Here is a 10,602-nt window from a genome sequence, read left to right as displayed (position 1 = left end):
TAAACAATTCTTTTAAAGATTTATAAAGACTGCTGTGAAATAAATCTGCTTTCTTTTTGGAATTGAGGCAAAAATCCCACATAAAATGACACTTTTCCTTCTTGAGATGTGAATATTATTTGTTTTTTTTCCCTTTTTTCCAGCTTTGAGGTCCACAGTCCTACCCGCTAAAACTCAAGGTCCCAGCCAGACTCTTCGTCAGGAGGAGGGCCGTCTGTGTCCAACGGGAAGTAGTCAAAGTTGCTGTTGTCCTGTGGTCCGTCCACCTGACAGAACAGAGGGCGTAAACACGCTGATGCGGCAGACAGACGGACACTGAGGAATACTCACGGTCGGCGTGTACGGAGGGTCTATGTTCCCCTGACGGAGGCCTTCCCAGTTGAAGCCCTCGAACCACCTGCGGGACAAATAGACGGTTGCCATGACTACCATGTAAGCTCTCAGAATGAGCGTGAAGCGCCGCTCTTACTTGTGCTTTTGAATATCCTTCACTCCGTTTTTCTGATTTCCAATCCTCTCCGAAGGATTGTCCCTGAGAATCGCCCACAAGGAAAGGGTTGTGAAAAGAGCCACAATTTCAATTGAGATGTCGAATATGGACGATGGACAACCTGCAGAGTCTTTTGATGAGGGTCGCGGCGCTCTTGGTGATCTTCTTGGGGAACTCGATCATGTCGATGCCTCTGAGGATGATGTTGTAGGTCATCATGGGATCGGAGCCGGAAAATGGAGGGCTGCAGACAGGAAGTGGAAAAGTTGTTTCACACAGAGTCCTAAAGCAGACTGATCTGGCACAATAGTCCTGCTGTACCTGCCACTGAGCAGCTCAAAGATCAATATTCCCAGAGACCAGCAGTCAGCTGAACTGTCGTGACCTTTGTTCAGGATGATCTCGGGAGCAACGTACTCAGGGGTTCCACAAAAGGTCCACGTCTTCTTACCCAGACCCACCTTTTTGGCAAATCCAAAGTCCACCTGCAGGAACACACATGCCATATGTTCAGATTTTCTCCCTGAAACCCCCGAGTCTTTAGGATTAATATGTCTACCAGCTTGGCGTAGCCTCGGTTGTCCAGTATGATGTTCTCAGGTTTGAGGTCTCTGTAGATGATTCCTCTGGTGTGCAGGAAGGCCAGAGCTTCGATGACGCAGCCGGTGTAGAAGCGAGTGGTGCTGTCATCAAACGACCCCCTGAAAATAAGAATAACAGCGACAGTGGCTATTTTCATACTTTTATTCATAAACATGCTTTGACTCACTTGTCCCGCAGCAGCGTCCATAATTCTCCTCCCAGGCAGGCCTCCAGTAGCATGTAGAGAAATTTGGAGTCTTTGAAGGTCCGATACAACCTGCAGAAACACAGGATCCAATACATCATCTAAGTCCTGATCCTGGTGCAACCTGGGGTCACAGGGAAAGCATTTTCTGTCTGGTAGGACAGAAAACCCGGATGGACGGACCGGTTCTCTCGTCGCTTTTTATCTGCTGTTTGTACAAAGCTTGGTTAAACGCCACATGTCACCATTTGGGGCACAATTTATTGCCCTCCGCCACCTGTCCGCCTGACCTGACGATGAACGGGCTGTGAGCCTCCATCATGATGTGGCGCTCCGACAGGATGTGACCCTGCTGGCTGGTGTCCACAATGTGGCGCTTCTTCAGCACTTTGAGGGCGAAGGATCGATTGGTCTCGTTCTTCAGCTGCACCTGAACGCAACGCATGTAAAACCCCTCAGTAGTGGAGGCTTCAGCGCCGTCACGCCTAAAGTCCACTCACCAGCTCCACTCGACTGAAGCCCCCCATCCCCAGGGTGCAGATGGTGTTGAAATCGTTCAGGGACACACTGGAGAAGAAATCTGCCTCTGCCTGCAGCCTGGATGAGGTCAGAGCAATATTAATAATCGAGTTTTATCTCAATTGATAGGGAAATGTGATTCGGTTCAAAGCAACCAATTGACTCACTTTTCCTTGACCTCGTTGTTTTCGCACTGCTTTTTTTTTACCTCATCCAGTCCCCCAATCAGCTGTTTGAAAGATCTGGGTCGACATGAATGCACGTAAGACAACAGACAGGGAGCACAAAAGTGCCTTCATAGAGCAAAGCTAAGACTTTCACCACCATGTTAAACCTGATATTTATGGTTAACGAAGCTAACAAAGATTCCCTTCTCACTCTCTGTCGATGACCAGGCATGTGACGTCTCCCACGGCCGTGTAACTGGCTGTGCGCACGTCCTCCCTGCCAGAGATACAAAAGCTAAGTGGAGGTGCCAAAAGCGTGAGAGAAACCCCTGAATTGGTGCTCAAGCGTCACCCTTTTAGAGCCTGTTCGCCAAACCAGTCGCCCTTGGACAGAGTGGTCACGGTCACCTGCTCGTCACTGGGAGAGTTCTGCTGTGAGACTTTTACCTGCGGACATCACAGGAAACAGCTTTTCAGATTTTCCATTTATGAAGTGGATGTACCGGTAAGGAAGCACCCTCGCCCTGTCATTTTGGGATTATCTTCCATCACGCTCATTTTTCCCCACCGTAGTTAGCCACCCCCTTCCAATATGACTGAAAGTAACACTTGCCGGTAAAATGAACCTGAGTATTTGTTTACACTGATTACATCACGAGGACAGTTAAAAACAAGATCTTTTGGTTAGCCACGTCGAAGCTAAAGCTAACGGTCGCCTCAAGAAAAAAAACACATCGCGGAGGAGGCTGAAAGTGAAATGATGATCCATTTATGGTGCATTTATAACTCGTCTATTCTCTTTATTAAGCAGCTGCGAGGCAAAAGGGATCTGTTCAAGGCTGTTGCAGGCCGAGACAAGCCACGTGTCCGCCGGGTTTTGCAAACCATTGTGCCCAAAGAAATTGTTTCAGCAAGTGCATTTGAGCAGAGGTTCGTGCCGGAGTATTAACTAACACGTTTGTGAATCCTGCTGCTGAAGATGTAGCAACATGAGGCCTATTTTCATCCCTACGTGGCATTTAAATTATGCGCTTGTCTCTGGGAGACATGCAGCCCCCGTTTGAGGACTTCGGCACATTAACAAAGAAGAAAACATTCAGAATCAAACTGAAAAAATGTACCATTGAAAACATTTCCACAAAATTGATGTTTTCTTTTCTTTTTGACAGTTACAAGCTGAGCATGTTTTCCTATTATTGCTGGCCTTCAGTTTCTGTGAAGGGAGCTTTGATTGAGTTCTGGCGGAGCACACGCGTTATTGTTCAGCCCTGAACTCAGTCCTCCAATGAGACCACTTTATTTTTTTATGAAACCGAAAAACATATTTGAGCTCAAGTTTGTTGGGTCAATAAGTAACGGTCAAAGCACTGAAAACAGGCGAATATTATCTCTGAAAAATACTCAAACTCATAAAATACACAAGAAATGACTCATAAACTCAAGGGAACCAGTGAAAATGAGGAGCTTCATATGGATTTAAGGGCTGCTGCAGATTTCAGTCCAATTATCACCCCCCTCTTCTCTGCTAATTCTGATCTTTACACCTCTTGCTAAGCCTTTCACTCCTACGTCATCCTTCTTCCTCACCTGCCCTTCGCTGATGATGAAGAATGTGTCTCCGGTGGCGCCCTGACGAATAATGTAATCAGAGTCACCATAATGAGTCTGAAGGGGAGAGAGAGCAGAGGCGAGATGTGAACCATCTGATAGGATGCGTCACATCACTGAGCAGAATGTTTCTCGCCGTTCACATGGATGAACAGATGGGAGGGTCCGATATAGCGCGACAGCCAGGGTTCATAATGGAAGAGGTGTGAAGGAAAACGTCACCTCCTCCAAAACATCTGCTAGTTTGCTGAGGCCGTCCTCAGGTAGCGACTGGAAGGAGGGAATGCTGGGAGGAGAGAGGTCACAGTGAGCGGGACGAGTCGGGGGTCAGAGCTCGAGGCGGCGAGCCAAGCTGTACCTGCGGAGGAAGTCCATGTACTGGGAATGCTTGATCACGCCGCTTCTCATCATGATGGTCTGGAAATTCTGCCGGTCAATGGCCCACAGCTTGATGTCAGTCAGCGCTGGAAGACACATGAGAACTGAACAAAACAGCCCAAACAACACAACAAATGGGGCAACTCATTGGAACGATGTCAGTTAAGGCTATTTGGGGTAATTGGAACTCATGGGGAGAGAGCACTGCGGTAGCTTAGGGTCCAGATTTTATATATATGTTCCTTATTTTACTTTTTCTAAAGGATACCTCTGCTGCTGAAAACTGCCATCGTTCATTCCGATCCGTGCTCCCATTCAGATGGTGTCAGAAACGGCATGAAAAGCTGCCAATAAAAGGCCGCCGATAAAGAAGCAGAAGGAGAAGCAGCAGCCTTTGGCTGAATAACGTATCGAAGGGCTGACCTCGACCGCCTGGGCCCCGGCAGAGGGCGAAAACAGAAATGATGGAAGCTGACCTCGACCAGCTCAAATGTGGACTGCGCTTTCAGACTTTGCTAAAGCTGAAGAAACAAACAGTGACCTCCAGACCATCAGCAAGCCTGGGCTGGATCCAGTCCAGAGGGAGTTTTAGTACGTAACAGCAATTAGTACATAGTTCTCAGGAGAGGGTCCTTGGGGGGCTGTGGAGGCGAGATATAGATTAGTTTTAGATGCACATCCATCCTAACAAACCGGAATTAAAAGACCGCGATTAAATGTCTTTGTAATTGTGATAATTCAAATATACAATCTTAAATGAAATAGTTTAGCCTTCTGACATTGAACTGAAGCTCGGAAGGGGTCATTTTATTGTCCATATAGAGGCAAATTCAAACTAATAGCAATACGTTTGTATAACTGTCCGATATAGCGGACCAGCAAATAGGTGTGGGCAGAAATGATCAATAAAATGGCCAAAACTGAAACACACTCACACTTACACACGTGCACTCACTCCTAACTGTTATCTCCTTTACTTTCCAGCCTTTTCTCATCCATCTGCTTTGTTTCCTGGTGGAAACCAGGACACGCTGTTACATAACACTCATCTGAAGTGTTTAGAACTGCAGCAGCAAAATGATTTGCTCTGACTCTCAAATTGTGTCTCCCTAGCAAATATTTATTGTATCGCCCCCCCACCGCCACTTCGTGCACTTTCATTATCATCTGTACGGTCAAGCGTACAGATGATGTCAAGGGTACAGCATGGAGCTTTTCATCTGCGGCGAATCTCGAATCTGGAGTGTTTTTCAAGCTGCGCGTTCGAAAATAAGCGGTTGGTCAAGACCTCTCTGGCGTTTTTGCAGTCGGAAACTCGCAGAGCGCCGATGCCCATGTGAACCTTTGGATGGATTCACACTCGGAGTGATTATTTTTGAAAAACAGCTTAGCACGACTCATTTTGTATTCATGATTTAGGTCGTCCTCGGGTCTGTTATGACAACGATGCTTGTTCAAGCAAGTTCAGGTGAAGTTTTAAATATGTGCATTAAATTTGCTCAAGGTGGCACCGGAATTGACGGAACAGCGACGGAAAGAAGAGCCAAAATGACAAATGGAAGGAACTTGCTGCGGGTTCGAGGCTGATTCTCAGACCTCTTACGGAGGAGCGTTGGTGTGCCGGGAAGAAAACAAAACACGTTTTGTCAGTCATGAGCGGCAGAACGGTTCGCCGTTACGTTTAAAACCCACTCCATCATCTGGCGTCAGGCCAGCAGAAGATGAAGGATTGATGGAGGCTTTGTTCTTCTCCTGCCAGCACACTGGCACAGCTGGTTTGACATGCAGGGAATCATGAGGGAATCAGAACTTGCTTGTCAGTGTCCTTGAACATTATGTTCTGTGCAGATCCAGGCCCGTCGATGCCGCAAATGAAAACACGCCAGGTTTAAGCTGTAACCTCTGTTTTTAAATAAGCATGAAAATGAAAAAACAACCCAAATCAAACAACCCAGTAATAATTCCCGGAATCAGAGCAGAAACATTTATCCCACCGCAGCTGATGCAAGCAGACCCCCTTATTCCCCCCCCCCCCCCCCCCCCCCCCCCCCCCCCCCCCCCGCCCCCTGACAGATGTCAGCCTTTTAAGGGGAAGGTCAAACATCTGTCGCCCAGCAACGAAATTGCCTTTTCTCCGAACCCTGCATTGCGAGATAATCACGGCTCGTTCCTGGAAGTGCTCTCGCTTCCATCATTTCCAAACTCCCCGAGCGGGTTTGTTTACCTGTGACGGATGCCGTGCGAGTGCAGTTGTACAGGATCGCCAGCTCTCCAAAGACCTTTCCCGGACCGATGGTGCATAATGTCTTGCCCTGTTTGGTGACCTCGACCATCCCCTCTGTGGACAAACACCAGAAACATTCAACCGAGTCGCCTAAATTATGGCTGGAGGAAGAAGCCGTAAAATAGGATGAGACAGAGGTTTGTGTTTGGGAAGGGAAGGGAAGCGGACGATCATCAGGGGCTCTTTTAACGCTTCTTCTGCAGACAGTTTGCAGGCAGCAGCGTGACGACGCAGTGCAGACTTTCAGTCAAAGCGTGTGAAAGACTGACTGTCCTTGAGACCGAGCAACAGGCAGACGGACGAGAGAGGAGCGAAGGTGTCGGGAGCATATGAGCTGAACTCACACAGGTTTCTGTCTCTAAATCTACGCTTCCAGACAATGACTTCACCATGATGTCACTTTAGAACCCAGCAGCACCATGTTTCATCTTAATGTCTCTTCCAATTATTTCCCCCTCAACACACACCCGTCTCTAATGGAGCCTCTCTTTACTTTGGCATGTGTTGGTACAAGAGTCCAAAGGACAAAAAAAATGTTGTTCATTCATGTTTATGGAAATTTCTGCATGTTCTCAGAAATAATCTACATAAACTCTGTCTGCAACCACCCCAGCTGCCAGCTTTCCCCACTGTGTGTGACAGGCGGAAGCCTATATTCAGGCTTGACCCAGTTACTTCTTGAAGACATGACCCAACTTACTTATTCCACTTGCAACCTAGAAAAAATATAGCGTTTAGTATTCTAGTGGTGGCTGCTGAGTTACCATGTCGACCAAACTACACTATATATACAGACGTGTAAACTACACATGTAGTGTAATTAATGGGACACTACCACCTGTTTGGTTACCAACCTGTTTGCGTGATAACTTCCCACCTTTACCCCTAGTCTAGGCCAGCCTTACCCTCAAGGACGTAGACGGTGGAGCCATCGTCTCCCTCCTGGATGACGCAGCAGCCTTTAGACAGGGTGGTGGGATACATGCAGTCCATGATGGTGAGAATCTGCAAGCAGGAGCGGATCAATGAGCAGCTTCGAAGCGTGAGCAGGACGAGCGTCGCGGTTGTGTCATCACCTGCCCGTGTTCCAGATGTTTCATGAAGTCGTTGTTCATTAAAGCCTTCTGGATCAGCTCACCAGACCTGCAAATACACTCCAATGTCACCACCTTCCCTGTGTGTGTGTGTGTGTGTGTGTGAATGTCTGTGTGTTTTGTTTTCTTACTCCTTTGTCTTGAGATAGCTGGTCAGCGTGACGTCAGTGAGCTTGGCGGGGTCCAGACCTGACGGTTCGGCCGAGATGGCCTGTCTCTTGATGCGCAGGGGTTCGTCGGAGGCGAACGCCGTCTGGACGGCCGCTCCTTCAAGACACACCCAGAGAGATGTGTCATGTGATGTGTGAGATGTGTTGAACTCTATCCCTTAGCTATCTCGCAGCCATGTTCCTCACATCCTGGCTGGATCTCAACCAACATCCGGATAGACGTTTGAGTAAAAAAGTAGAAATCATGATCATCTAGTTGTCACAAATAGAGTAAAATTCTCATGTTTGCACCAAAATAGTGAAGTAATGGTCTTTCCAGCCAGAACACAAAGCTGCTCCTTAACTCAAAGTTGCCCAGAGGGGAGGGAATAGAGAATGTTCTCCATTATCTTTGCAGCCAGTGACTGTTAAATAAGCTCATTTAAGTCAGCGTCCCAATAGTTAATGTGGAAAATGGAGCCTCTTAAAGAGCACTGTGGACCTTGGAGGTGATGCTAGTGCAACTAGTGGATGCAAGGTGTAACTTCACTGACATACCTGTGTTTGCTGTCTCCTGGGAGCTGAGAGCTTGCTGGGACGAGCTGCGGTACCGGTCCAGCTCTATCTGCAGCTGCCTGATTAGATCATCCTTGGTGTCGAGCTCCAGTTCCAGCTCATCGATAAGCGCGTCTCTCTGTCGCAGCTCCTCGATCTTCAACTGCAGGGCCAGCTGAAGGTCTCTGAGGGTGCCGGTGCACTTAGACACCGTCGCCATGGAACAAAACTGGAGGAGGAAGAAACAAACTCAGTAGACTGAGATACAGTCGACAGTGGAATGTTGCTTCTACACATGTACGATCCTTTACAGCGATTGCTCAGCTGGTTTTGGATGCTTGGTTATGCCTTCAAAATACACAGGAATCAAGGAGCCTGATTCAACAATAAAGCTTATTAATCCGAAACTAAATAGTAGTACGGGTTACAAAATATGTCTCCTTCTGTTCTTCCTGCAGCTTCCAGGAAAACGTAAGTATTTCTGCTTTTATGTTGGAATAGTTATCCCGTCTCCGATATGTCCCACTTCAACGTGCACTCACTTGAGTGAAAGCCGCAGCAATGAAAAGAGAAGTCAGTCGTCGCTCCCCGAAAACCCGAACTGGCTACATAAAAGACAGTCTTCACTCGATTCTTAACACAGGCGCTTTCATGGTCCTTGATGCAACGACATCGACGGAGACAGCGATGAAGCGGTTGGACAGGCAGACAGACAGACAGATAGACAGAGACCTTTTCGGTGAAGCGACGCACAGCTGAGTTTGACAGCGCTACTACAAAATAAAAGTCTAGCGGTGCGGGGCGGAGATTAAAGTACAAAGTCTGACATTAAATTGTTCTTTAGAAATATTCAAGAGTTCGAAAAAAATTCGCGTATCCGTGAATGTTTGCTTTTGATGCTGAAATGACACTTTTAAAATAAATATGTAATTTAAATAGTGATTTGTTAGGATTTAAGAAGAATGTTGTTCAAAAACCTGCATTTTTTTCAGTACGGTGGAAAACGAGAGAATCGTCAACTCATAATATAAAGATTTATTTAAGAATAATCCTAAATAACACTTTGTTATTTGACATTGTTAGCTATTGTGTATTACCCTTTATCAATGTCAAAAAAGATATCAAGACATTGTAATAGTTTTAATTAATTTCCTTAAAAAAAAAGATTGACAGTTAACGTTATGTTGTCGATAACAATTGCTTTACTACTTCCCTCCACAGGGGGGCAGGAGCGCAACCTCACAGTGGCACAGACAACCGGAAGCTCTTCTTCTTCTTCTCCGGAAACATCATATTCTTTAAACATCAATTGCGATGGCGGCGATAGAGGGAGAAGTAAAGAATGAATCCGGAAAACTGGAATTGTATCCTTAAATAAGAGCTCAGGCGATGTATCATTGAGAGTTATTTGCGTTTTTATGAACTTGTAGTTTAGTTCTCATGTATGACAAACACCATAAAAGGAAAAAAGCGTTGTCAAATCTGAGGCTTCTCACTTCTCATATTCAACTGAAAGATAAAGATTTGTGGACTTATTGCAGTTGTTAGTCTAGTCTTCAGTGGCAATCTTACACACAGACGCATATCTACATACATACACATATGCTCTCAGTTGAGCTTCATGCAATTTAAAGATAGACACAGAATAGACAAAATAAAAATAATAAAAACCCCACACAACAACCACTCTATGGGTGGGTAAGCCACACAAAAAGCTACTGTTTTGAAATGGAAGATTTGTCCTTGACCCTTTTTACAGCTCTCTGGACGTTCCCTTCCCATCCTCCCGTGAGGCCGTCATCGCCCTGCGTTCGCTGTCACCAGACAGGGAGCCAAGGAAAGGTGGCATAGAAAAGGAGCTGACACTGTCTGGCAGCACCCTTTCTGTGTAAGGAACCCATTTTTGTTCCTCCTTGAACTATAAACACGCCAGTGACCTTTGCTACGCTGCTGCTCTGTGCGTTTCAGGAGGTGGCGAGCAGATGAAGCGCGGATCCTCCGAGTGTCAGTCAACTCATTCCTGGATCATCTTTCTCTAGTTCTGGAAACCATGGAGATGTTTGGACCCCCTGTTTCTCAGTGAAACTTGACATGGCTCAGGACGTGTTTGAAAGTCGGCTTGGTTGATTCAAACTTTCCCATAAGCGTAACATCAAATCCAGATGAGTTGATCTGAGATGAAAATGTCAGCATATTTTATGTGGTGTTTATGTGTTGTTTATGTTACTTTTCCTCATGAAGGTAAAAAAAAATCAAAACAGAAAAGTTATTGATTTTTACTTCAAGGTGTTAAACACCTAATTTCAAAATTCTATGTATAGGTATATGCAATATCTGCATTTTCTATTATTTTTTTCTATATATTTCAAGGATTGTTATTACTAAAACTGAAAAAAACAGTGCTGGAAGTATTTTCTTTATTTACGACTGAGTACAGACATTCAATAAATACTGAATTCACCGTTAAAACAAATTTGTAGAGACAAAAAGTAAAAGTCGACAGATTAAGGCATAGTCTCCTTTAAAGAAATTCAGAGTACAGAGTTAGAAAAAGAAATGTAAAACAACAAA

General features: G+C 45.8%; 2 protein-coding genes and 1 long non-coding RNA gene across 4 annotated transcripts; 2 read left to right on the top strand and 1 right to left on the bottom strand.

Moving 5' to 3' along the window:
• Positions 1 to 130: 130 nt before the first annotated feature.
• Positions 131 to 8,810, bottom strand: LOC101073739 (cGMP-dependent protein kinase 1-like). The gene is made up of 21 exons (XM_029837297.1): positions 8,574 to 8,810; positions 8,035 to 8,260; positions 7,459 to 7,594; positions 7,310 to 7,376; positions 7,139 to 7,238; positions 6,174 to 6,287; positions 3,930 to 4,035; positions 3,794 to 3,857; positions 3,551 to 3,628; positions 2,316 to 2,410; positions 2,175 to 2,240; positions 1,964 to 2,038; positions 1,778 to 1,874; positions 1,568 to 1,707; positions 1,260 to 1,349; positions 1,050 to 1,191; positions 812 to 975; positions 612 to 734; positions 470 to 532; positions 331 to 397; positions 131 to 266 (listed from the first exon to the last, which is right to left on the bottom strand). Exons 2-21 carry the CDS (start codon positions 8,249 to 8,251, stop codon positions 168 to 170), a joined length of 2,103 nt encoding a protein of 700 aa, XP_029693157.1. The 5' UTR covers positions 8,252 to 8,260; positions 8,574 to 8,810; the 3' UTR covers positions 131 to 167.
• On the top strand, positions 1,770 to 3,106 carry LOC105416557 (uncharacterized). 2 transcript variants are annotated; one of them, XR_003888698.1, is made up of 4 exons: positions 1,770 to 1,883; positions 2,014 to 2,058; positions 2,192 to 2,468; positions 2,775 to 3,106. It is a non-coding gene; the product is annotated as an uncharacterized lncRNA (long non-coding RNA). The 2 variants fall into 2 exon arrangements; XR_964608.2 differs by having other exon boundaries at positions 2,772 to 3,106.
• Positions 8,811 to 9,252: 442 nt separating the features above from the next.
• Positions 9,253 to 10,430, top strand: lage3 (L antigen family member 3). The gene is made up of 3 exons (XM_003965445.3): positions 9,253 to 9,395; positions 9,791 to 9,919; positions 10,000 to 10,430. The coding sequence occupies exons 1-3, from the start codon at positions 9,346 to 9,348 to the stop codon at positions 10,112 to 10,114; spliced, it is 294 nt and encodes a 97-aa protein (XP_003965494.1). The 5' UTR covers positions 9,253 to 9,345; the 3' UTR covers positions 10,115 to 10,430.
• The last annotated feature ends 172 nt before the right edge of the window (positions 10,431 to 10,602 follow it).

This window comes from Takifugu rubripes, chromosome 6 (genome assembly GCF_901000725.2).
Source record: "Takifugu rubripes chromosome 6, fTakRub1.2, whole genome shotgun sequence".
Lineage (NCBI taxonomy): Eukaryota > Metazoa > Chordata > Actinopteri > Tetraodontiformes > Tetraodontidae > Takifugu > Takifugu rubripes.
Note: the sequence above shows the minus strand (reverse complement) of the source record. Positions and strands in the feature narration are given on the sequence as shown.